This window comes from Scyliorhinus torazame, chromosome 2, assembly GCF_047496885.1.
Source record: "Scyliorhinus torazame isolate Kashiwa2021f chromosome 2, sScyTor2.1, whole genome shotgun sequence".
In the NCBI taxonomy this organism is placed as follows: Eukaryota; Metazoa; Chordata; class Chondrichthyes; order Carcharhiniformes; family Scyliorhinidae; genus Scyliorhinus; species Scyliorhinus torazame.
In genome coordinates, this window is record NC_092708.1 from 193,869,793 (window position 1) to 193,897,323 (window position 27,531).

The 27,531-nt window shown below is 45.2% G+C and overlaps 1 protein-coding gene across 5 annotated transcripts in view; it reads right to left on the reverse strand.

The window, feature by feature from the left end:
- LOC140394759 (disco-interacting protein 2 homolog A-like) overlaps positions 1-27,531 on the reverse strand; it is a 372,914-nt gene that overhangs the window by 110,341 nt on the left and 235,042 nt on the right. For all 5 annotated transcript variants that reach the window (XM_072481988.1, XM_072481977.1, XM_072481975.1 and 2 more), the window contains 6 exons: positions 12,159-12,290; positions 5,701-5,820; positions 3,241-3,438; positions 2,887-2,978; positions 603-713; positions 344-467 (listed from right to left, as the gene is read on the reverse strand). In XM_072481988.1, coding sequence (XP_072338089.1) covers positions 344-467; positions 603-713; positions 2,887-2,978; positions 3,241-3,438; positions 5,701-5,820; positions 12,159-12,290 — 777 coding nt within the window. The remainder of the gene's footprint in view (positions 1-343; positions 468-602; positions 714-2,886; positions 2,979-3,240; positions 3,439-5,700; positions 5,821-12,158; positions 12,291-27,531) is intronic.

Genomic DNA, 27,531 nt, shown 5'->3' on the forward strand with positions numbered 1-27,531 from the left:
GCGAAACCCACGGAAACACGGGGAGAATGTGCAAACTCCACACAGACAGTGTCCCAGAGCCGGGATCGAACCTGGGACCTCGGCGCAGTGAGACTGCAGTGCTACCACTGCGCCACCGTGCTGCCCTCTCCCTCCAATAACAACAGGCAGCACCCCTTTCCCACACCACTGCAATATACAGCTGTTTCTTGAATGATCCATGATTTTTGCCCCAACTATTTCACATGGAGGTCTGGGCCACATATTGACCATTCTTGTAGGACTTTCTGGTTCACACATCTTTCAAATAGGCTGTGGTTATTTATTCATTATCCCCTGGTTACGAACAAGTGTGTGATATTACCTTTAAATTGCACCACATCCCCAGCCTGAGACTTTGGTAATCCTTTGTGACAGGCGTCGCAAGTGAGAGCCACTGACACGCCACAGCTGCCAAGTAGGAAACCAATCTGCTGACTACCAGCATCCTGCAAAGAGCAAAGGAGACATTACATACAGTATTTGAAAATAATCTTCAGCACTACAGATGCAATGATTCTAATCTGGTGTTGCAGAACCAACATTGATTTGGGATCAAAAGCTTAGATGACAGCTGACATTACCTTTCTAGTTAGTGGTACTTCAATGGGCACAGGGACCAACTCTGCTAAAAGGCAACCGTAAAATGCCACAATAAATGCCACAGGGTCATTGTTTGGGTACACCAAAGCCACCTACAAGAAGAATGCAAAAATGTTATTAGTAAGCTAGATCTGAAAAAAAAAAAAATATGCAAAATGCTCCCATTATTTCTACATTAGATGCCACAAATCTCCAAATGCGATGTTTGGATCAATCAGCAGTTCAAAGGAAAACATGGGGGAAGAGGGGATTCTGATGAAAAGGCAAATGGTCTTGAATCATTGACTCTTCTCTCTCCCTACAGATGCTGCCGGACCTGCTGGGTGCTTCCAGCATTCTCTCTTCTGGTTTCAGATTCCAGCGTCTGCAGCATTTTGCTTATTATGGGGAGTGGGGAAGGGGATGGTGGTGTTGTGGTCATCACTGAACCACACTTCAGCTTCAAATGTTATCTGTGCATATTAATGAAATCCTGGTTCGGAAAAGTGGCATTGTTAAGCATTTGCCACAAGTGATGAAAGAGCAGGAAAAAAATGTACTTCAACCTTCTTCAAACAACATATTTCTCGACACCTTTCCCTCATAATTAACTGATGCTCCTTTTTGCAGGGAAAAATATATTTGCTTATGTTGGTTCTTCAGCATCATTGTTGAATTGCACCATGAACGAGCCCTGGTTGTCTTATGGGGGAGATAAATAGAATTTTACACAGAGGCAGGACCCGGAGGTGCAGCGGTTAGCACTGCTGCCTACCACGCTGAGGACCCAGGTTCGATCCTGGCCCCAGGTCACTGTCCATGTGGAGTTTGCATTCTCCCCATGCCACCCCCACAACCCAAAGATGTACAGATTAGGTGGATTGACCACGCTAAATTGCCCCTTAATTGGAAAAAAATAATTGGGTACTATAAATGTTTTTTTTTTAAAAAAAGATCGATCCAGTCTTAGCTCCTATCCACGCATACACATTGCTGTGCGGTGATAGCTCCTGTCCATGCATACACATTGCTGTGCGTTGATAGCTCCTGTCCATGCATACACATTGCTGTGCGGTGATAGCTCCTGTCCACGTATACACATTGCTGTGCGGTGATAGCTCCTGTCCATGCATACACATTGCTGTGCGGTGATAGCTCCTGTCCATGCATACACATTGCTGTGCGGTGATAGCTCCTGTCCACGTATACACATTGCTGTGCGGTGATCTTGCCAGAAATCAGGAGTAGAAAATTCAAACAGGTTTTGAGCAGTCTAGTTCCAGAACCAAGTCACTGGCCTGGAGAAATTTATAAAACTTAGCAAACACTAGGTTTGAGGTAGAAACCTCAGTGATGAATGATTAGCTACCTCATCAAGTGCTGCAGATAAATGAAGTGCATTTATTTTGCATCTTACACGACCGGAGGACATGCCAAAGTACATTATGACCAATGGAAAACTTTCATTGCACTGTCATTGTAGGAAGTGCAGCAGCCATATTGTGCACATCAAACTTCCACAATTTGCTATGTGATGACGATTAATAATGTAATAATCTTTATTGTCACAAGTTTTTCGGGACTTGTAGGGGAAAACCGAAGCACCCAGAGGAAACCCACGTAGACAAGGGGAGAACGTGCGGACTCCGCACAGACACTGACCCAGCCAAGAATCGAACCTGGGACCCTGGCGCTGTGAAGCCACAGTGCTACCCACTGTGCTACCAAGCTGCGCAATACAATCCTCAGTTATCTTTCAAAATGATTTTGATTGAGAGTTAAAATATTGGCCAGGACACGGAGGACCACTTCCCCACTCTTCCTAGAAATGGCGCCACAGCTTGCATGGACCTGAAAGGGCAGGCAGGGCCTTGGTCTGACATGTCGTCCGAAAGATGGCACCTCTGACAGTGCAACATTCCTTCGGCTCTGCAGTGGAGTGCCAGCCTAGATTTTTGTAACCAAATCTCTGGAGTGAGATTTGAATCCATAACCTTCTGACTCAGAATTGGAATGTTACCAACTGGACACATTTAAACCACAGAGATAGCAGGAGATTCTTGGTAATTTACAATCATATGCTCTGCACTGGTTTGAAAATTGAAACAATGCTCCAGAGGAAAGGCTTAAGTATGATCTATTAAATCAATCCTGAATGCAAATATCTGCAGGGCAGGGAAAAAGATAGAGGGTTTGGATAGCTATTGTTCAGCAGGATCTTCCTGTCATGTTATAATTCCTAACTGCAAAATGCAAATTGTACAAGTCTGGGCAAGCGTGACTTACTCTGTCACCAGGTTTCAGAAGTGGATCATTCTTATTGCTCAGCTTGTTGAGGAGTGTGTAAGCTAGCTTGAGGCTCCGAGTCCACAGCTTGCCTAAAACACAACAAAACAAAGGAGTCAAACATTAAGTACACTGTGTTGCAAGACTTTCTGTACTTCCATCAAACAACATCACACTGATCAGAAAGACATTTTCATCACATTTAACCCCATTATAAACTGTGACGTTTACACATGATTGCTTAATCCTGGATCAGTCTACATTCATTTAACACTTGAATTAAGTACACTGTAACAATGAGTAACAATGACAAACGTCTATTGCAGTCGCTTTATTCAGTTGGCAGGTGCTTACCATAGGTGAGTGTGTAAACTGGCTTCCCTGTAGTATCCAATGATGTCAGACAAGAAGCCTTGGGCTGTGTGGTTCCCCACCTTTGCACAGCAGCCAGCAGTGATGGGGGCCAATTGGTCACTACGCCCAATGGCTCCCCTTGTAAAGCTGTTGTTTGAAGACCTTCCGGTTTTGGCTGATTGGGATCTGCTTGTGGAACTGAAATTGGATGGGAGTGGAACAGTAAGACAAGCATTATGTCAAGATCAGAAAAGATGTGGCTGTTCCCATTCTTTAAATTCTCTGTGACCCATCACTTTCAAATGTATTTGAGATGGGCCTCAAGCGACTCAGATGCTACTGAGAACGACTATTTGCATTAGAAGTGGGAGGGGGAAAGGGCAGCACGGTGGCACAGTGGTTAGCACTGTCGCCTCATGGCGCCGAGGACCCAGGTTCAATCCCGGCCCCAGGTCACTGTCCATGCGGCGTTTGCACATTCTACAAGTGTCTGAATTGGTCTCACACCCACATCCCAAAGATGTGCAGGGTAGGTGGATTGGCCACGCTAAGTTGCCCCTTGATTGGGTAAAAAAAATGAATTTGGTGCTTTAAATTTATTTTTAAAAAGTGGAAGAGGGAAAAGACAAGAAACACATGCCCCTTGTGGCAGGGTGTGTTGGGAATTTACTGACACTATATATACATTATCAATAAATGAAAAATGAGGGCAGCATGGTGGCACAGTGGTTAGCACTGCTGCCTCATGGTGCCTAGGTCCCAGGTTCAATCCCGGCCCGGGTCACTGTCCGTGTGGAGTTTGCACCTTCTCCCCGTGTCTGCGTGGGTTTCGCCCCCACATCCCAAAGATGTGCAGGCTAGGTGGATTGGCCACGTTAAATGAAAAATGAGGGCAGCATGGTGGCACAGTGGTTAGCACTGCTGCCTCATGGTGCCTAGGTCCCAGGTTCAATCCCGGCCCGGGTCACTGTCCGTGTGGAGTTTGCACCTTCTCCCCGTGTCTGCGTGGGTTTCGCCCCCACATCCCAAAGATGTGCAGGCTAGGTGGATTGGCCACGTTAAATTGTCCCTCAATTGGAAAAAATGAATTGAGTACTCTAAAATTAAAAACATTTATAAAAAAAATAAAAAAATGACTATACTCCGGAAGAGTGATAGAGGATTGCCTCCTCACCTTTTAAGATGCCAAGCCAGATTCATAGTAAATTTTTACAAAAATGTTACCCCCTGAAGCCAATTCTCAACACAGCAGCTGGAGTCAAAGATTCGCACTGCGTCAAGTAAAATCAGCATCGAGGGTTCAAGACTTGTGAGCCATGTTCGAAGGGGCGGGGCGGTGGCACAGTGGTTAGCACTGCTTCCTCACAGCTCCAGGGACCCGGGTTAAATTCCGGCCTTGTGTGACTGTCTGTGTGGAGTTTGAACATACTCCCAGTTTCAGCATGGGTTTCGTCCAGATTCTCCAGTTTCCTCCCACAGTCCAAAGATGTGCAGGTTAGGTGCATTGGCCATGCTAAATTGTCCCTTAGTGTCGAACGGTTAGGTTGTGTTACAGAGATAGGGCGGGTTAGAGGATGCTCTTTCAGAGGTTCAGTGCAGACTCGATGGGCCGAATGGCCTTCTGCTGAACTACAGAAATGTTATGGTTGTTTGCAGAGGTAGGTGCTCATTTAAGTATATGGTGTCATAAAGGGATAACCGGGAGATGTGGTGGTGGGGAGGGAGAGAAGAGAGAAATCAAGAGTGGGTTCTTGGGGGCTCCCATGGGGAAGGTGCAAGTTGAGAAGAGAAACCACTGATTAAAATACTCTGGCCACGCCACAAACAAAATTGCTGCAGGCCTCGTCCAAGAACACAGAAGCTTTTGCAAAATTGAAAAATCGCCCCCACAAAAAATTCAACGTCCAAACATCTGTTCAAAAAAATCTGTTGAAAAAATCCCCAAAAAGGACAACTGTGCAGTGTAAACCGCCGCTGAAAACGCAAGGAATATAAACTGGGCAGCACGGTGGCGTAGTGGTTAGCACTCTGCCTCACAGCGCCGAGGTCCCAGGTTCGATCCTGGCTCTGGGTCATTGTCCATGTGGAGTTTGTGTGGGTAGGTGGATTGGCCACACAAAATTGCCCCTTAATTGGAAAAAAATTAATTGGGTACTCTAAATTTATTATTTTTTTAAAAATTAATAAAATCAGAGATAAGCAAATAAAATCTGTAGACAAAGTGGGAACGAGGAGATAAGAGGGAAGGAGAACGGAGCAAAATGATTGTGTCTTTACAAAGCACTAATCTCTTAAATTATACAATAAATACTATTCAGAAAACATACGGGTCAAAGGGTTTGACTGATATGCTGAAACACTTCTGAAAATGGAATTGCACATTAATGTATGAGTTCTCAGTATTTAACACTTCTACTTTTCCCAACAGAAGCAGTTTCATCGCCGTTTAGACTCATGTACCTTCCAGCTGTTCTTCAAAATCATCGACAAAGAATTCTTTCAGTGGTGGTCGCTTGGGTCGCTTGAGTGTGTTCAGGAGCTGCTGAATTTTTGAGGAGACTCTGCTATTCACGGGTACACCTGACAAAACAAGCAAAAGAAACATGATTCCTTTCAAATTCTGCACGTTGGGTTGAAAATGAACAAGTTTCAAATATTAAAGACCACAACAAGTCTGGTTCAAGAAGGAATATGGACGGATGTTAAAATGACAAATTAATTTCTGGTGGCGGCCATGGTGTGAAGTGTCGCACATTTGGCAACTCCCACTCGGGGCAGTTTTTTTGGTCCTTTTCCCCGGTTGCCGGGTGAGTGTTTTGGAGGAAAAAGGTGCGGAGATGGTGGAGGAAAGCTACTCTGCTGGTGAGGCTAGTGGATGGATCAACACACCAGAAGTGGGTCTAGAAGAAAGGGGCTGCAGGAGCTAGAACTATTCATGCGACACAGTGGAAGACGGCGGAGGGCAAAGGATCAGCCCTACCAGCCCAATGGTTGACGGAGTAGCTGGTTGACTTTCTTAGCGAAAAGTTCAGCCAACGGAGAAGGGAGGCTCAGGAGGACCTGGCAAAGGTGGAGACTCACTGAAAGCAGGGATAGGTCTTGTGGAGCTGGGGCTGGAGACCCAGAGCCAGGAGATCCAGAAGGTGGAGGAGGCAGTGGGTGAACACGAGGAGCAGCTTACCTCGTTGGCGGCCGAAGTTGGAATGTTGAGAGACTCAAATCCGTTCAAGGAGAAAGTGGAGGATTTGGAGAACCACTACTGGAGGCAGAATCTGAGGATAATGGGGATGCCGGAGGGCAACGAGGGAGTGGACGCTGGCTCTTATGTGGCCAAGGTGTTGGAGAAGCTAATCGGGGAGGGGGCCTTCAACCGGCCCCTGCAGGTCGACCGGCTACACCGGTTTCTGGACTAAGAGAAGACCTTGCGATGGGCCAGGCAGACGAGGAAATGTACCTGGGAAGGCAACAAGCTTTGTGTATATCAGGACCTGGGCGCAGAACTGGCAAAGAGGAGAGTCGGTTACAACCGGTCAAGGCTGCCCTCTTTAAGGGGGTGAAGTTTGGGATGCTGCACCCTGCCGGCCTTTGGGTGACCCACAATGGCCGCGAATACTACTTTGGAACACCGGAGGAGGCGATGGAGTTCTTGAGAGACAATCAACTGGCAGGAGAGGGAGGACATTGAACTGTGGAGGGAATGTGAGGTGGTGTTGTTCTCCCTGCCCCTCATATTGTGCTGGGTTCTTTTGTTTTTGGTGATGGCCGGGGGAGAACTTTTCTTTTCTTAGTGGCTGTTTAGCTCTTTCATGGGGTTTTTTGGTGGGAGGCCGGAGGACGGTAGAGGGTGAGTGCACCTTTTTTTCTTCTTTACAGTGTTATTGTTGTTTGCACTATGGTGGATTGGGGGGGGGGGGGGAAGAATCCGTGGGGGGTAGGATGTTTGGTGTCATGGGCGGGTTGCTGCCAGGCTAGTTCACAGAGCGCAGTGGGATGGCGATCAGGTTGTCAGAGTTTTAGAGGCGGATAGGATTGTTGTTTTCTTTAGGGGAGAGGGAGAGACTGCTGACGGGTGTGGAGTTGTTGAAGTGCAATAAGGAGGGAGTTGGTGACGGTGGACATCAGAGGGCGGGCCTGGCCAGGTTGCGGGACATGAGCTGGGGGCTGACCTAAGAAGGGATATGGTTGATCGGCAGGGGAGGGGGGAGGGTTGTTGGGTCACCAACTCAGGAAAGGTGAAGGATGGGAGGGGAAAGGTGGTCCTGGACCCGGTGGGGGTAAATGGGGCTTCTGAGGAATTCCATAGGTGTTTATATGAATTCCCGATCCCCGTAACCCAATAACCCCTCCTAACCTTTTTGGTAACTAAGAGCAATTTATCATGGCCAATCCACCTAACCTGCACGTCTTTGGACTGTGGAAGGAAACCGGAGAACCAACAGTTGACTAATATTACATTTGTCCTCAGGTTGTTTGCAGAACAGGGCATTATCGATGGAGTTCATTCCCTTCAAGCGTCAGAAGGTTCAAAGGTTCAAGTCCCACTCCAGAGATGTACTTAATCGACGTCAAACCACAGTGCAGTGTTGAGGGAGTGCCGCACTGTCAAAGGTGCCTTTATTCTGATGAGACGTTCAACCAACGCACGATTTGCCCTTTCAGGTGAAAGCAAAAGATACCAAAGCATGATCTCAAAGAGAAGTGTGGGCCCTTGCTCTGTCATGTTTCTTACATTATAACTGAGCGCACTTCAAAAGAACTTAAGTAGCATTTTTGAGAGGACCTTGACACTTTTGAACATTTCTGACACGTGGGTCTGAAGCATATCCAGGTTAATGAAACAATTATGTTTTCTCTATAGGCAAAGGATAGGTTTGAACACTCTTAATGCACACGGTGATGCTGGAGAGTCAGCATGCATTAAATGCCAAAGCAAGACACTGCAGTTGCTGGTATTCAAATATAGACAAGGAAATGCTCAGCAAATAAGGCAATATCTTTGGAGAGAGAAATAAAGTTAATATTTCACATTGAAGGTTGATTAACCTTCATCGGGGTTTTCTGATGAAAAGTCATCATCCTAAAACTTAACTTAAGTTTCTCCCGCCACTGATATCATCTGACCCACTTAATATTTTCTAGTGTTTTGTGTTTTTATTGCCTTTTATGCTGATAGTTTAGCAATCTGATTCAGAGGAGGCACAAGGTGTACAATAATGAAAACATTCACAACAGGTGCAGCCCGTTCAAGACTGGGTTGGACTGGTAAAGGACGCTTCTTTTTGCACCTGCTTCTTGCAAAGCCAATTTGAGAACTCTTCATTCAGCCACTCTGTGCCCAGAGTTTAACTTGTTCCGTTTCAGAATACGAACATATCCTTACTTCAAATAGGCAAAAATCACTGCCCACCCTACCATTGTGTGATGCTTGTCCCTTTATGGGCAATGCAGCAGAAAAGGGTCACTTGACTTGGGTGACCAATTGGGACTCAAGAGTGGGTAATCATCCCAGGGGATGGAGCTCTTTTAGGTAAGAGACATGTTAGGGAGCTGGCTGGCAGCTAAACAATTCTTATCAATAAATCCTTTTTGTGTTCATTAATGAAATCTGTGAAAGTGCATATTTAAATCTTGTTGTTTTAATATCTTCTGCAGAGCTTTAATTGTTTTTGTTGATTAGTATTGATGTTCAATAGGTTAGATTCTTTTGAAGTCTTAATTTCGGCTTTCTTCTTTCTTTCGCAAATGGAATCTTCATTTCTCCTTGCCTTAACTTCAGCAAAACTCTTTTGGCTTCACTGTTGGACCTATCTGTATCCTACAAAGTGTTGACTTGTTTCCATTCTGCAATTCTCTTGTTGCCCTCCTTGTGGGGTCTTTCAGTGCCATCCTAGTGGGGTCTTTCAGTACCCTCCTTGTGGGGTCTTACAGTACCCTCCTTGTGGGGTCTTTCAGTACCCTCCTTGTGGGGTCTTTCAGTACCCTCCTTGTGGGGTCTTTCAGTACCCTCCTTGTGGGGTCTTTCAGTACCCTCCTTGTGGGGCCTTTCAGTACCCTCCTTGTGGGGTCTTTCAGTACCTTCCTTGTGGGGTCTTTCAGTACCCTCCTTGTAGGGTCTTTCAGTACCCTCCTTGTGGGGCCTTTCAGTACCCTCCTTGTGGGGTCTTTCAGCACCCGCCTTGTGGGGTCTTTCAGTACCCTCCTTGTCTGGCCTTTCAGTACCCTCCTTGTGGGGTCTTTCAGTACCCTCCTTGTGGGGTCTTTCAGTACCCTCCTTGTGGGGTCTTTCAGTACCCTCCTTGTGGGGTCTTTCAGTACCCTCCTTGTGGGGTCTTTCAGTACCCTCCTTGTGGGGTCTTTCAGTACCCTCCTTGTGGGGTCTTTCAGTACCCTCCTTGTGGGGTCTTTCAGTACCCTCCTTGTGGGGCCTTTCAGTACCCTCCTTGTGGGGCCTTTCAGTACCCTCCTTGTGGGGCCTTTCAGTACCCTCCTTGTGGGGTCTTTCAGTACCCTCCTTGTCTGGCCTTTCAGTACCCTCCTTGTGGGGTCTTTCAGTATCCTCCTTGTGGGGCCTTTCAGTACCCTCCTTGTGGGGCCTTTCAGTACCCTCCTTGTGGGGTCTTTCAGTACCCTCCTTGTGGGGTCTTTCAGTACCCTCCTTGTGGGGTCTTTCAGTACCCTCCCTGTGGGGTCTTTCAGTGCCCTCCTTGTGGGGTCTTTCAGTACCCTCCTTGTGGGGTCTTTCAGTGCCCTCCTTGTGGGGCCTTTCAGTACCCTCCTTGTGGGGTCTTTCAGTACCTTCCTTGTCTGGCCTTTCAGTACCCTTCTTGTGGGGTCTTTCAGTACCCTCCTTGTGGGGTCTTTCAGTACCCTCCTTGTGGGGCCTTTCAGTACCCTCATTGTGGGGTCTTTCAGTACCCTCCTTGTGGGGTCTTTCAGTACCCTCCTTGTGGGGTCTTTCAGTACCCTCCTTGTGGGGTCTTTCAGTACCCTCCTTGTGGGGTCTTTCAGTACCCTCCCTGTGGGGTCTTTCAGTACCCTCCCTGTGGGGTCTTTCAGTGCCCTCCTTGTGGGGTCTTTCAGTACCCTCCTTGTGGGGTCTTTCAGTGCCCTTCTTGTGTACCTCAAGCCTGCACAATACACTTAGCCTCCCAGACCACTTCCTAGTCTACAATGAGAGTGGAGGTACGTTTCAAGCATTTCGCTCACCCTTCTTGTGGATTCCTACCAAGGGGTCTTGCTGTGTACTCTCTGTTGTTCCCCCACTGTGTAACCGGCCACATTTTCTGATTCAACATTACTCACAGTCTGGCAATATCTTCATATCTTAAATGGGTCTATTCATCCAAAGAGGCGCATTCTGGTGAGTATTTCTTTTAGACTTACATTAAACCAGGATACTCAAGTGTCGGGTTAGAAGCAGTGTTAGGAAAATGTAGCCTCGCCATCAGGTATAAAGGTGCACTTTCAGAGACGTCATTAATGAACACCAAAAGGATTTATTAATAAGAATTTTTCAGCAGCCACATGGCAACCCCATAAAGGCTAGATTTATAATTGTCCAACTCTCATTTTATGATTAGTTAGAATTTAGGGCTCCGTAAATTAGTTATTGAAGATTATATAAAGGAGTTAAAGGGGAGGGATGTAGTGATTGCCCCCTGGGCGGCATGGTAGCACAGTGGGTAGCAGTGTTGCTTTACAGCTCCAGGGACCCGGGTTTGATTCCCGGCTTGGGTCAATGTCTGTGGTGCGGAGTCTGCACGTTCACCCAGTGTCTGCGTGGGCTTCCTCCGGGTGCTCCCGTTTCCTCCAACAAGTCCTGAAGGACGTGCTGTTAGGCGAATTGGACATTCTGAATTCTCCCTCAGTGTACCTGAACAGGTGCCGGAATGTGACGACGAGGGGCTTTTCACAGTAACTTCATTGCAGTGTTAATGTAAGCCTACTTGTGACAATAAAGATTATTATTATTATGGACAACACAGTCGAAAAAGGGTCACCTACCTGTTTGTGGCCAACACATTAATAAATAAATATACAGTAGCCATGGGGAAATAGCCAGGACAAGATAGAAAGATGAAAGCGAGGGTGGATCGGGGGGTTGGGAGGGGGGGGGGGGGGGGGGGGTAGCAAAACCCTGCAAGAAAAAATGGGGAGCAGCAGTGAAAAAGGGGGGGGGAAGGGAGGGGGGGTCAAAGAGAGTGGGGTGGGGTGGGTGGGGGGGGATACGGAGGATTGTATGCTGAGCCAGACGGTGACAGACTGTAAAAAGAGAAACCTAGGAAGAAACCTTTGTGACTGTACGCTAAATGAAAACGAACAGCAATGTATATAATTTTGAAAATGCCAATAAAAAGATTTTTAAAAAGAGAAAGGGTCACCTGGCTTGGGTGACCAATTAGAACACCGAGTGGGTAATCACTCAGGAGTTGGAGCCTCTTTTGGGCATGAGACATGGAGGGAGCTGGAGGGAGCTGGCTGCAGCTGCTGAAAAAGTCTTATTAATAAATCGGTTTAATGTTCATCGATCAAGTCTGTGAAAGTGAGGTGGCACAGTGGTTAGCACTGCTGCCTCACGGTGTCGAGGACCCAGGTTCAATCCTGGCCCGTGTGGAGTTTGCACATTCTCCCAGTGTCTGCGTGGGTCTCACCCCCACATCCCAAAGATTTGCAGCGTAGGTGGATTGGCAATGCCAAATTGCCCCTTAATTGGAATTTTAAAAAAAATTGCATGTCTATGAAAGTGCATCTTTACACTTTGCTAAAAAAGAAATCCGAATTTAAAAATGGAACAAAAGTTGTTCAATTGGAAGCCAGTTCCAGTCAGGATACATTCTCAAATCTCTCCAAATAGGGGTTTAAAAGAACAATCAAACCACTTTGACCATATTCAATGTTGAAACCCATCACAAGCTCACCATCAGCAGTTTCCATTACATTACTGTTAAAACCACGAGGAACTCCACGGACTGAGGAAACTTGCGGCCGCTCAAAGTGGGTGACGCGCTCTGAGGCACCAGTGGTCACATCTGGCGGTGCTGAGTGGTTATCTGAATAGAATGTAAAGAAAGTATTAAAACATTGGCTATGTTACCCAATGAGAACTAAACACTTGGTACATTCCATTTACAGCATACAATTGGGGGAGATGGTGGCATGGTTGTAATGTCACTGGTCTAGTAATTCAGAGGCCTAGGCTAATGTTTTGGGGACACAGGTTCAAACCCCACCACGGCAGCTGATGGAACTTAAATCTCAAAAAAATCTAGTCGTGACAATGAAACTATCATTAATTGTTGCAAAAACCCAACCGGCTCTCTAATATCCTTTAGAGAAGAAGGATATCTGCCATCCATACCTGGTCTTGTCTACTTGTGACTCCAGATCAAGAGAAATGCAGTTGATTCTCAACTGCCTTCTCAAATAGCAAGCCACTCAGTTCAAGGGCAATTAGGGATGGGCAACAAATTCTGGCCTTGCCAACAATGCCCACATTCCACAAAAGGGAAAAAAAGTACTTTCCCGAACCGTTTTCTCCTCGCTTCTTCTTGATGAGGTACATTCAGCTAGTGGGAGCTGGCTACACTCCAGGAATATGCCTAGCAGGTTTTCATAATCATGTGTAAATCTTGACAGCGACTGCCAGTATGCTCGTGGCACAGTGGTTAGCACTGCTGCTTCACAGTGCCAGGGACCTAGGTTCAACTCCAGACTGTCTGTGTGGAGTTTGCACTTTCTCCCAGTGTTGCTACGGTTTCCTCCCACAGTCCAAAGATGTGCAGGTCAGGTAGACTGGCCATGCTAAATCGTCCCTTCATGTCCAGGGTTGTGCAAGAATAGGGAGGGATGGGCGTGGTGGGGGATACCTGGGGGGGGTGCTCTTTCGGAGGGTCGGTGCAGACTCGATGGGCTGAATGGCCTCTGCTGCACTGTACGGATTCTATGGATCAAGAGTGTGATCAGAATGGGGCTCAATCCTTTCCTCGTCCAACATCAGCACACATTGACTTATGGGGAGAGGGATGCATTCAAAACTAGGGCCCATAAGTGTAGTTAGTCACTGTTAAATCCAGAAGGAACTCAGGAACTTAACTCAGAAATTGGTGAGAACATGGAACCTGCTACCATTTAAATACAAAAGCAGGGATGCAATGTTACAAGTGTATAGAACGCTGGTTAGGCCACAGCTGGAAATGCGTGTGCCACTATGGTCACCACATGACAAGAAGGGCAGAATTGCTGTGGAGAGAGTACAGAGAAGATTTACAAGAGTGTTGCCAGTGCTTGAAAATCGCAGCCGAGGACAGATTAGATCAACTGGAATTGTTTTCCTTCGAATAGAGGAGGCTGAGGGATGACTTAATTGAGTTGTACAAAATAATGAAGAGTCGAGAGGTTGGTAGATGGAATTCACTGCCATAATTGGGGGTTGAGGCAGAAATGCTCAACTCATTTAAGAGATACCTGGATCTGCATCTGAAGTACGGATATGGACTAAGTGCTGGAAAACGGGATTAAAATGAGCAGCTATTTTATTTTATTTTCCTCTCTGTTTTTGGCTGACAACAGACTAGACGGGTGAATGGTCTCTTTATGTGCGGTAAAATTGTTATGGTTCTAAGTTTCAGTTGCGGTGAATAGGGTGGCACATTTAAAGAGAAGCTAGACAAGTATATGAAGGAGAAAGGAATAAAAAAAGATTTGTGCAATAAAGTAAGGTGGAAGGAGGTTTGTGTGCAACGTAAATTATGAGTACAGAATTGCGTGGCTAAATGTGCTGTAAAATTCTTTTGATTAAACTTTTTTTGGTTTGTACAGCTGAGCAACTCTAAAATACACTCACTACAAGTCTAGGTACTCAGCGTGTAAATGTTTAACATTTAAAACTGTTTCTCAATTGATTTTAATCTTTATCTGTTTGTGACACGCAGAACATGAATAAAAGTCTCATTCCATACAATGTACGAAGATCAGAAGTACAGCGCATTCACTGGAATTCCTTCCACTCAGTGACATTCTCTGTAGGTGGGCTCAATGAGCTAATACAGAGTCTAAATTGAGAACAACATGACATCCACAGCAGGAAGTGATGCACCATTTCTCTTTCGACTGGCTGACCATTTTCCACAGTAAGTATGTTGAATTGTACATTAATACAGCAAGGAGTCAGCCATTCTCCCTCATGACGGCTATTTGAGAAGAGTAACTCAATTATTCCCACTCCCCTGATCCTTCCCCTATGCCTTATAGATTTTCCACAGCCTTGTAGATTTTCCACAGCCTTGTAGATTGTCCCCCTTCATGCATCTGTTGCTTTTGAAAGTTATTGTTGAATTTACTTCCACCACTTTCTGGACAGTGCACTGCACATACCTAACAGGTTGCTCCTTGCTTTTGCACTATTTTTTTTTTAAATTTAGAGTACCAATTCATTTTTTCCAATTAAGGGGCAATTTAGCGTGGCCAAATCCACATCGCCTGCGCATCTTTTGGGTTGTGGGGGCGAAACCCACGCAAACACAGGGAGAATGTGCAAACTCCACACGGACAGTGACCCAGAGCCGGGATCGAACTTGGGACCTTGGCGCCGTGAGGCAACAGGGGTAACCCACTGCGCCACCGTGCTGCCCATTGCTTTTGCACTTTTGGCCTCTTTTTATAAAGCCAAAAATCCCACATGCCTTTTCAACAGCCTCTTCAACTCGTCCTGCCACCTTCAAAACTGTTTACTTACAACCCGAGACTCTGTTCCTACATTCTCTAATTACAACATTCTGTCTTCCCAATTTTCTCATCACAATGCACCAATTCAAACTTATCTGCATTAAATTTAATCTGCCATGTGTCTGCCCATTTCAGCAATATATCTGGAGTCTCTTCACTATTTCTTGTACTTCTACGGTTTGTGTTGTCTGCAAGATGACATTTGAAATTCTCTCTTCCTTGCTCAAGTGCAGATCATTTCTATAAATCAAAGAGCCTTGATCCTAACACTGACCCCTAGGGACATGACTGTACATTTCCCTCCAGTCTGAAAGACAACTGTTCATCGTTTTCTGACCAATACAGCCACTGATATCACGTTTAGTCCCATGGCTTCAATTCTGTTAATAAAGCTATTATGTGGTAATTTAGCAAATGCCTTTTGAGAAGTCCCTATGCACTTCAACCACATTACATCAAACCTCTCCACCATTTCAAAGAATTCAATCAAGTTCGTCAAACACAATTTGCCTTCAACAAATTTATCAATTGTCACAGAAAACACGGGTCAATTCTGTGTCTCAAAGTTTTTCCGCCATGGCTGCAGGCTGACTGGCCAGCAGTTTCTGGTCTTACCCTTTGCTCCACTTTTGAGCAGGAGTCGAGCATTTCTAAACCTCCAGTCCTCTCTCATCCGTATCCAAGGATGATTAGAAGATTGTGGCCAGGTCCTGCAATTTCCATCCTTACATCTCTCAGCATCCCTTCCTTTTAAAAAAAAAAAATTTAGAGTACCCAGTTCATTTTTTCCAATTAAGGGGCAATTTAGTGTAGTCAATCCACCTACCCTGCACATCTTTTGGGTTGTGGGGATGAACCCCACGCAAACACGGGGAGAATGTGCAAACTCCACACGGACAGTGACCCAGAGCCAGGATTGAACCTGGACCTCAGCGCCATGAGGCAATGCTAACCACTGCACCATCGTGCTGCCTCCAGCATCCCTTCCTGAGTTTAATATCTTGAGCACCGCTAACCAATTTTAAATTATTTCATAGGATGTTGGTGTTGCTGGCAACGGAGTGGATTTCTTAGCAATTTTAGAGGGGCAGTTAAGTCAACCACATTGCTGTGGGTCTGGAGTCACATATCTGCCAGACCAGGTAAGGGTGGCAGATTTCCTTCCCTAAAGTGAACATTAGTGAACCCAGATGGGTTTTTACGATAATCAATGATAGTAACATGGTCACCATTACTGAGGCTAGCTTCATTGAATTGGATTTAAATCCCACCAGCTGCTGAGATGGGAACATAACTCGTGTCCCCAGAGCAATAGACTGGAGCTCTGGGTTACAGGTCCATAAGAGTCCCTACAGTGCAGAAGGAGGCCATTCAGCCCATTGAGTCTGTGCTGACCTTTTGAAAGAGCACCCTACCTTGGCCCACTCCCCTGCCCTATCCCCACCTAACAGTCCCACCTTTGGGAGGAAACCGGAGCATCCCATGCAGACACTGGGAGAACGTGCAAACTCCAACACAGTCACTCAAATTGAACCTGGGTCCCTGGCGCTATGAGGCAGCAGTGCTAATCACTGTGCCACACTACCACAGCACTATTTCTCCTCATTATCCAGTTTCAACCAACCAATCTACTTTCACTACCCTCTCCTCCTTCACTCTAACATTATGAGCATCCTCCTCTTCAGTGAAGAAAAGTATAATTTAAGTCTACAAGCATTACTCTCTGAAGTTATTGTATCTTTCTACAAAATTTGCCTGAAAATCTGGTCCGTCGTCCTTATCACTATTTGCTGCCGTATTGTATACATCCAGCAGTCTAATAGCTCCTGTATTGTTCCCTAATTCATACCAAATAATACAGGAGCTCTTGAAAATAAAGATATCCACCCACACACACGGCAGATATAAATCAAAGCTGAACTACTCAAGTGTGACTTTTTAAACATTCCAAATCTAAGCAATGATGCCAGAGTCTGAACAATGGGGAGTACAAAGCAAACAGGAAGGTGATTTCATATGGAAAGGAAAAAGGAAACACAAAGATACTACCTCAACATCCTCTGCAATTTTCTCCACTTCCAATCTTACATGGCGAACACAAGAATGGATAATCTGATAATCTATCTACAACTGCCAGGTATCTAGTATTTTGCACAACTCCTATACCCATGCTTCTTTCATCCCCCCCTCCCCAAAAATCCTTTTTGAAATACCCATGTTTTCATCACTTGTTGGTCGTATTGTTGAGCATGGTTTTTTTCTTCAGAGAAAATAACTGAAAGCAACCATTTTGCATCAGCACTTCTTTTATTTCATGAACAATTTAAGAAACAGAGCAGAGCAATCCCACAGCCAATGGATGAGATCTAAACTCTGTAATCCTGCCACATCGAGTTGTGAATTGTTGTGGACAATTAGACAACTAAGGGGAGGAGGTGATTCCACAAACACCTCCTCCTCCTCAATGATCACGGAGCCCAGCACATCTGTGCAAAAGACAAGGCTGAAGCATTCGCAACAATCTTCAACCAGAAGTGCCGAGTGGATGATCCATCTCAGCCTTGTCATCGAGGTTGCCGGCATTGCAAATGCCAGCCTTCAGTCAGTGCGATTCACTCCACTTGATATCATGAAATGGCTGAAGACACTGGATACTGCAATGGCTATGGCCCTGACAATATTCCAGCAGTAGTAATGAAGGCTCATGCTCAAAAACATGCCGGATGTCTAACCAAGCTGCTCCAGTACAGCTATAACACTAGCATCTACCCCGGCAATGTGGAAAATGTTCCTGGTATGTCCTGTTAGAAAATCAGGACAAATCCAACCCAGCCAATTACGACCCTGTCAGGTTCCTCTTAATCATCAGTAAAGTGATGTAAAGGGTCATCAACAGCACTATCAAGCGGTATTTACTGAAAAAGAGGAGAAATTTGTCCAGACTGTATAGTTGATTGCTGGGAAGTATGTTTCCCGGGGTGTTTATTCGCTGTAACCAGTTTTGATACATGTTTGCAATAAAATACATTTTTTTTAAAGCGATATTTACACAGCAATAACCGGGACACTGACGTTCAGTTATGTCAGGGTTGCTCAGCTCCTGACCTCATTACAGCCTTGGTCCAAACATGAAAAAAAGAGCTGAACTCCGGGGCAGCATGGTGGCGCAGTGGTTAGCACTGCTGACTCACGGCAACAAGGACCTGAGTTTGATCTCGCCCCGGATCACTGCCCGTGTGGAGTTGGCACATTCTCCCCGTGTCTGCGTGGATCTCACCCCCACAACCCAAAGGTGTGCAGGCGAGGTGGATTGGCCATGAATTGGGTACATTACATTTATATTAAAAAAAGAGCTGAACTCCAGGGGAGATGATGAGAGTGACTGTCCTTGACATCAAGGCAGAATTTGACCAAATGTGGTATCAAGGAGTCCCAGCGAAGCTGGAGTCATTGTGAATCAGAGGGAAAACTCTCCACTGGCTGGAGTCCAACCCAGCGCAAATGTGGTTGTGGTGGCTGGAGGCCAATTGTCTCAGTCATAGATACATATCATAAAATCCCTAAACAGTGCAGAATGAGTTTGGTCAGCCCATCGAGTCTGCAACCCTTTAAAAGAGCACACCCCCCTAACCCACTTCCCTGCCCAATAACCCCTTAACATAACCTGCACATCTTTGGACACTAAAGGGGAATCTAGCACGGCCAATATATCTTTGGACTGTGGGAGGAGACCAGAGCATCCAGAGGAAACCCACGCAGACACGGGGAGAACGTACAAACTCCACACAGACAGTCACCCAAGGACAGAATTGAACCGAGGTGCTTGGCAGTGCCACCATGCTGCCCAAAGTCACAGGACTTTGTTGCAGGAGTACCTCAGAGGGGTGACCTAGGCCCAACTATCTTCAATTGCTACATTAATGACCTTCCCTCAAACATAATGTCAAAAGTAGGGCCGTTCGCTGATGATTACACAATGTTTGGGACCATTCGCACCTCTTTAGATACTAAAGAAGTCTGTTCCTTCTGAAAATGAAAATCGCTTATTGTCACGAGTAGGCTTCAATGAAGTTAGTGTGAAAAGCCCCTAGTCGCCACATTCCGGCGCCTGTTCGGGGAGACTGGTACGGGAATTGAACCGTGCTGCTGGCCTGCCTTGGTCTGCTTTAAAAGCCAGCGATTTAGCACAGTGAGCTAAACCAGCAGCAAGACCTGGACAAAATGCAAGCTTGGGCTAGTAATTGCAAGCAACACTTGCACCACGCAAGTGGCAGGCAATGACCATCTCAAATGAGAGAGAATCAAGGGCAGCACGGTGGCCTAGTGGTTAGCACAGCTGCCTCATGCACTGAGGTCCCAGGTTCGATCCCGGCTCTGGGTCACTGTCCGTGTGGAGTTTCCACATTCTCATGTCTGCGTGGGTTTCGCCCCCACAAACCAAAAAAATGTGCAGAGTAGGTGGATTGGCCACATTAAATTGCCCCTTAATTGGAAAAAATAATTGGGTAATCTAAATTTTTTTTTAAAAATGAGAGAGAATCTAAGTCATTGACATTTAATGGCATGACTATTGCTGAATTCCCCACGATCAACATCCTGAGGGACCAGAAACTGAACTGTACCAGCCATGCAAATAATTTAGCTACAAGGGTGTATCAAAGGCTGGAAATTCTGCAGAGTAACTCATCTTCTGACTCCTCAAAATCTGTACCCCATCTACAAGGCACAAGTCAGGAGTATGACCGAATATTTCCCACTTACCTGGATCAATGCAGCTCCAACAAAACTGAAGAGGCTCAACACCATCAAGGACAAGGCAACGCCTGCTTGATTAGCACCATATCTACTGCCTTAAACATTCATTCCTTGCACTATGGCAGCAGTGGGTACCATCTACAAGATGCACTGCAGCAATTCGCCTAGCCTCCTTCAACAACACCTTCCAAACCTGCAACCTCTATCACCTAGAAGGACAAATGCTGCAGGCACATGGTAACATCATCCTCCAAGTCTGAACATGGAACTATATTGCCTAACCTTCACTGTCACTGGGTCTAAATCATGGAACTGCCTTCCCAACAGCACAGTGGGTGTTCCTACACCACATGCACTGCAACGATTGATTGCAGCAGCTCACCAAAAACTTCTCAAGGGCAATGAGGGATCAGTTGGCTTTGCCAGCGATGCCAACACCCCATGAAAGAATTTTTAAAATCCAGACAAACTAAGATAGTCAGTAGTTAATACGCATACCGTTTTGGTTATATATTTCACTAGAAAGGCTACCGGAGATTCACCAGCTTTGACAAAAGTCATCCAGATTCGAAACATTAGTTCTGTTCTCTCTTCACAAACCTGCTGAGGTCGTCCAGCATTTTCTGTTTTAGTCACCAGGATGCTGCCTGGGCTGGAGCGTTTCAGCTATGAAGAGAGGCTGGGATTCATCGCCTTAGAGCAGAGAAAGCTGAGGGGGTATCTGATCAAGGTGCTCAAAATAATTAAGGACATAGATAGGGTAAATAGGCCAAAACTTTTCCCTTCAGAAGAAGTGTCAGTAACTAGGGGACATAGACTTAAGGTACGGGGCAGAACATTTAAAGGGGATTAAAGGAAAAACCTTTTCACCCAAAGGGTGGTGGGAATCTGGAAGTCTCTGCCTGAAAGGGTGGTAGAGGGAGGAACCCTCAACATTTAAGAAGCATTTATGACTCAGGGGGCGGCTTGTGGCTCAGTGGTTAGCGCTGGGGCTGCGGCGCTGAGGACCCGGGTTCGAATCCCGGCCCTGGGTCCTGGGTCACTGTCCGTGTGGAGCACATTCTCCCAGTGTCTGCGTGGGTTTCACCCCCACAACCCAAAGGTGTGCAGGTTAGGTGAATTGGCCACGCTAATTGGAAAAATAAATAAATAATTGGGTACTCTAAATTTATTTTAAAAAACATTTAAGAAGCATTTAGTTGAGCACTTGAAATGCCACAGCATACAAGGCTACGGAGCAAGTGCTGGAAAATGGGATTAGAATAGATAGGTGCTGGATGGCCAGGCTTTTTCTGTGTTAAAGATTTATGAATACAACTCGTACTCCACTGAAGAACTGAAAAGTTCGCACCACACCAGTTACACAAACAAGTTGTTTTTTAACTCAAAATATAAAATAAATGATTCAATATCATAGAATTTACAGTGATCAAAGAGGCCATTCGGTTATTTATTGTTGGTGGGTGTAAATTTGGGAGAAAATGTGAAAAAGGAGAATAAAAATTTTTTTTTTTTTTTTTTTTTAAAAAGGAGACCACTGAGTCTCAACAGCCCTTGAAAGAGCACTCTACCTAAGCCCAGGCCTCCACCCTATTCCCGTAACCCAGTAACCCGACCTAACCTTTGGACACTAAGGGGCAATTTAGTGTAGCCAAAGTACTTAATCTGCACACCTTTGGACTGAGGGAGGAATCTCCGGAACACACGGAGGAAACCCTCGCAGACACGGGGGGAAAGTGCAAACTCCACACGACAATCACCCCAAGGCCAGAATTGAATCCGCGTCCCTGGAGCTGTAAGACAGCAATGCTAACCACTGTGCGTGTGATGCCCATGTGTCTGGGAACAACATTATAATGGTGCCTTCTGCTCACAGGTATTCCAACTAAATCATGTAACAAAACAAACTTGTGAAAACCAATAAAACATTTAAAAAAACTACATTTAAATTCACACAAAATGTATTTTTAATACAATGGACAGGCAGAATTCCTTCAAAGAAAGAAGGCTGTTACTAATAAAGGTCATTTTGCATTGACTGTTTGATTTAACCACATCATTAACAGAACCTTCTCTCCAACCAAGTGCCAAAGCTTAAAACAAGGCAGCACGGTGGCGCAGTGTGTCGCACTGCAGTCTCATGGCGCCGAGGTCCCAGGTTCGATCCCATCTCTGGTCACTGTCCATGTGGAATTTGCACATTCTCCCAGTGTTTGCATGGGTTTCGCCCCCATAACCCAAAGATGTGCAGGGTAGGTGGATTGGACACGCTAAATTGCCCCTCAATTGGAAAAAATGAATTGGGTACTCTAAATTTATTTTTAAAAAGCTTAAAACAAGTCATTCAATAAGTCATTCCATACCTTTTTCTTTAATATAAATTTAGAGTACCCAATTACTTTTTTTCCAATTAAGGGGCAATTTAGCACGGCCAATCCACCAAACCTGCACATCTTTGGGTGGTGGGGGTGAAATCCACGCTGACACGGGGACACATGGACAGTGACCTGGGGCGAGGATTGAATGCGGGTCCTTGGCGCTGTGAGACAGTAGTGCTAACCACTGTGCCACCGTGCCGCCCCATCCGATTGCTAATGATGCGTTTAAAATTCACGAATACTGTGTGGTGCCAACATACAATGCTGTGAGTTTGTACCCACAACACTGTCCATAATAGACATTCTGTTCTCAGCTGTGCCCGAATAGGCCAAGTACTCCCCAAAAGGGAATACCCTATATCAACTCACCTTTTTCCAAAGATCCAGACTCTTCTAAAAAAAAAATAATTTGAGCTTTTAGCCTTCCCCACACATCATTATTAGCTTACAAGACGACTGTAACTTGCCTCTGTCCCAGAATTTGGCATTCATGCAGGCTGGTCCCAAGGAGCATGTACATCACACTGTGCATGTTGCACAAGTGTTATCACACAATGTGTGCGACAACATCAATAACTTTAAGATATGCACATCATGGGATTTTGGGACCCACCAACAGGGCCAAGTCCCCTTTTTGCAAGTCCGAAATGAGTAGAAATCAACAAGCCAAGGTAATCAGGGAATTCTTTCGGATCAGTGGAAATCAGTTAAAGGAAAATAATTTTAAGAGTCTCTCGGTATTCAGTAACTCAAGTGACAGATTGAAAGATGTGCACAATATTTCTCAAAGATTCTACATGGGAATCCACTCGCAAATCAACACGGTGATGGTTCCAGGGAGGCCCGGTCAACCACACCCACATGTTCTGGACATGCCCCAGACTTGTCGGGTACTGGGCAGCCTTCTTTGAAGCAATGTCCAAGGTTGTGGGGGTGAGGGTGGAGCCACGCCCGAAAGTGGCAGTCTTTGGGGTATTAGACCAGCCAGAACTATTCATGGGAGGGGGGGCCTCCCTAATCGCACGCTGAAGAATCCTGCTCGGCTGGCGATCAGCAGCGTCACTCACCCAAAGCTGCAGAATGCCTGGCCAACCTGTCGGAATTTCTCCAATTGGAGAAAATCAAATTCACTATCCAGGGATTGGAAAAGGGCTTCCAAAAGATATGGAAGCCTTTCACCAGCTTGTTCCAGAACCTGTTTGAAGCCAACAGCCAATAGAGCGAGGGTGGGGTGGTGCAAAAGGGGCACTAAAGCACTGAAGGAGAAGAAGATGAGGGGTGGTGGCTAGGAATCAGCCAGGCCAGACAATGGGGGGCCGAGAACAAGGCCACAGAGATAGGGAACTACGACAGGGACAAAGCGCCTCAGGTCAGATGGGGGGCCCAGCACAGGCCGAATCAACCCTGTACGGTGAGGGGGGGGGGGGGGACAGGAAAGTGGGAGGGTGGACAGAGACGGAGATGAGGTATGCCACAAGTAACGCCTCCCTCTCCCACCATTGCTATTCCTTTAGTAATGGCTGACACAAATAAGTAAGTAAAACCCTGTAAATACTCTAGACAAAGCAAGATGCAAATGAAACACTTAAATAGTAGAGGGGGAGGGTTTTTTTTTATTTGTTTGTTTTGGGGGGTGCGGCATTCTTAGTTAATATATGGTAATTTTGTAAACTCTGCAAAAAAAACCCCACAAAAATCTCAAGAAAAACATTGACACAGGGGGGTAAACTGACTCATCTCAGGAGATTGTTAACATCAGAACTAGGAGTAGGAGTCGGCAATTCAGCCCCTCGAGTCTGCTCCGCCAGTCAATGCGATCATGGTTGATCTCATCTCGGCCTGACCTCCACTTTCCTGCCCGTTCTCCATAACTCTTCAACCCATTACTAATTAAAAATCTGTCTATCTCTTCCTTAAATGTATTCAAAGTCCCGGCATCCACCCCATTCTGGGATAGTGAATTTCACACATTCACTACCCTGTGAGAGAAGTAATTTCTCCTCATCACTGTTTTAGATCTGCTACCCTTTATCCTAAAACTATGACCTTGAGTTCTAGATTACCGCACAAGAAATATCCTCTCTACGTCTACTTTGTCAATCTCCTTCATCATCTTGTATACCTCAATTAGATCTCCTCTCATTCTTCTAAACTCAAGAGAGTAGGCTTGAACTGCTCAATTTCTCTTCATACGACAAACCCCTCAGCTCTGGAATCAATCTAGTGAATCTCCTCTGAGCTGTCTCCAATGTAACTACATCCCTCCTCAAGTCAGGGGACCAAACTGCATACAATATTCCAGGTGTGGTCTCACTAATGTCTGCACTAATAGTTGCAGCAACACTTCCCTACTTTTATACTCTATTCCTTTAGCTATAAATGCCAAAATACCATTTGCCTTCCTCTTACCTGCTGTGCCTGCATACTAGTTTTCTGAGATTCATGCACGAGAGCATCCTCTGCATCAAAGCGCTCTGAAGTTCCTCTCCACTTAGACAATAAGTTGCCTTTCTATTTTTCCGACCAAAATGGATTATCCCACACTTATCCACGTGCCGGGGTTCTGGCAGGACTCAGCATTTCAGCAGCACTTCAGTTTATTGATATGTGAGCTACGTTTTATGAGGTAAAGCGATAAAGCAGAGAACCAACGAAAACTACTGAACCAACTTTTTTTGATATTATGGTCTAAAGGGTTGCCAACTTGCTTCCACGCAAAAAGAAATCGGCATTTCCTGGTTGGCATTTCAATTTGCAGTCACTCACAGTGCAATCCATCGTGCAGATTCCAATCACAAAGCAGCCACATGGATGCTGCCGTTCTAGCCACTTTGAGAAATACATTGGCCTGGATTTTGTGATCAGTGGCGAAGCCATGGCCCTCGCTTTGTCAATTTCCAAATTACATTGATCAATTCTCAGACAACAAGCCAGGAAGAAAACTATACTGCTTACCCTTTGTTTTTTTTATACATTTTTACAGAGAACAAAATAAAGATTGAAACATACAGTTTAGAAATAGATCATGAACAAACTTTCAAAACATTAAATCTACCGCATTAAGTTCGAAAATCTGACACTATGCAAATATAAAATTTGTTTTCCGACATCAGACATACTCTTTAGCAACTGTTAAGACTTAGCATGCCTATACAAACCCACAACTTGTTTTTCTTTTAAAAACAGCAAAATTACAGTAAAAAGGGGGAAGTTCTGATCAGTTTGGTGATTTCTAATTGACTGCCTTCAGTGGGGACTTCAACAGTTAACAAAGCCTAGAATTACTGACAGCAACTTCTGGACTTCCATGTTCAGCTGCATTATGCGTGGACCCCAGAAGGTGCTGTCAGTTTCAGGGGAGTAATGACGGCGATTGTTGACGGTTTTGCCATCATTACAACCGTAAGATCCGGCCCACTATATTTACTGCAAATGAAAAAGTCATAAATTGCAAGACCACAGATTTATTTTTAAAACATTCATATAAAACTAGTGCAAACGATTTTAAACACAGCCGGAAAATTTTTTACGCTAATTCATCTCTAGCACATATTTTTGATAGCAGTACTAGTTATAAGAACCCCACAAGGCCTTTACAATAACATTTGCCTTGGTGGTATGATTCACATACATGTTTGGTCTGTGAACAGGCACAATACTAGTTGTATTATATCAATCAACTCAGTCATAATACAAGCACACACATTAAATGCAATCCTCACTGTGAACAAAATAAACAAAAACAAACTATTCTTTGTTCTTGAAAAAGCCACAACACAAGCAAACAATGTACACACAGCTTTTACAGCTAAGTTATGAGAAGCGGAAGGAAGGTCAATAAAAGTTTGTGAAAGCAACATGCAATCTGAATGAAGATGCAAACTTTCAGATGGATTGATCCATGTCTTGTTGAAGTTGTACAAGACATGAGTAAGGCCACACTTGGAATACAATGTACAGTTCTGGTCACCCTATTATAGATAGGATATTATTAAACTAGAAAGAGTGCAGAAAAGATTTACTAGGATTCTACTGGGACTTGATGGTTTGAGTTACAAGGAGAGGCTGGAGAGACTGGGACTTTTTTTCCCTGAAGTGTAGGAGGCTTACAGGTGATCTTATAGAGGTCTATAAAATAATAAGGGTACCGATATAGTCAACATCTTTTCCCAAAGGTGGGGGAGTCTAAAACTAGAGGGCATAGGTTTAAGATGAGAGGGGAGAGATACAAAAGGGTCCAGAAGAACAATTTTTCACACAGAGGGTGGTGAGTGCTTGGGGAATGGGCTGCTGGACGCAGTAGTAGAGGCAGGTACAATTTTGTTTTTTGTAAAGCATCTAAACAGTTATATGGGTAAGATGGGTATAGAGGGGTATGGGCCAAATGCAGGCAATTAGGACTAGCTTAGTGGTAAAACCTGGGCGGCATGGACAAGTTGGGCCGAAGGGCCTGTTTCCATGCTGTAAACCTCTATGACTCTATGTTTGGCTGAAAGGCAAAGAAAATTGCTAACAATGAACATGATCGAGACTGGGAAACTGCGCATTTGAATCCCAAGTCGAAACAGTTAATATAAATTATGAACAGCAGTAGCCCCAGCATTGAAACTCGTGTGTCACCACTTTCCACCTTCTGCTGTTCTGAAAAGCTACCTTAGCCAGCTGTCTGTTGTGCAATTCATCCCCTCACTTCAGATGTTCTGACATTATTTATTAGTCCAGAAGGTGGCACCTTGCCAAAAGTCTTTTGGAAATCATTACCCTGTCTACCCTCCCAGTTACGAAGTCAAGCAAGACTTTCTGCCTTGGAAATCCATGCTGATTACTCATGGTTATATTTTTGGATTCTGGATGTTTTTCTATTTTCCTCTGCACCAGGAATTTAGTTATTTTTTTCATACCATAGATATTTTAAAAAATAAATTTAGGGTACCCAATTATTCCCCAAAATAAGGGGCAATTTAGCGTGGCCAATTCACCGACCCTGCACATCTTTTTGAGTTGTGGGGGTGAGACCCACACAGACACAGGGAGAATGTGCAAACTCCACATGGACAGTGACCCGAAGCTCGGATCGAACTTGGGACCTCGGCGTCGTGAGGCAGCAGTGCTAACCATTGCGCCACAGTGCTGCCCCGCCTGGGAACTAACAATTACAGAAAAACTCAGCAAGGACAATCCTGAAGGAACTTTAAAAATATGTGGATACTTCAGGAGACTGAAGGATGCTTGGCTATGGAAAATGAGCACACAATGCCCATGTTGTAATGGATGTTTCTACAATAGTTCTCTTGCTGTGTGCACGACAGTGTTATCTTTTAATGACAGAGAGGGAAGTGCTATTTAAAGCTGTTCCGACTCACTGCATTACAGTCAGCAAACTTTTCACCATAAAGGAAGGTGTAGATGTTCCAAATAAATTTGCACTCTGCCT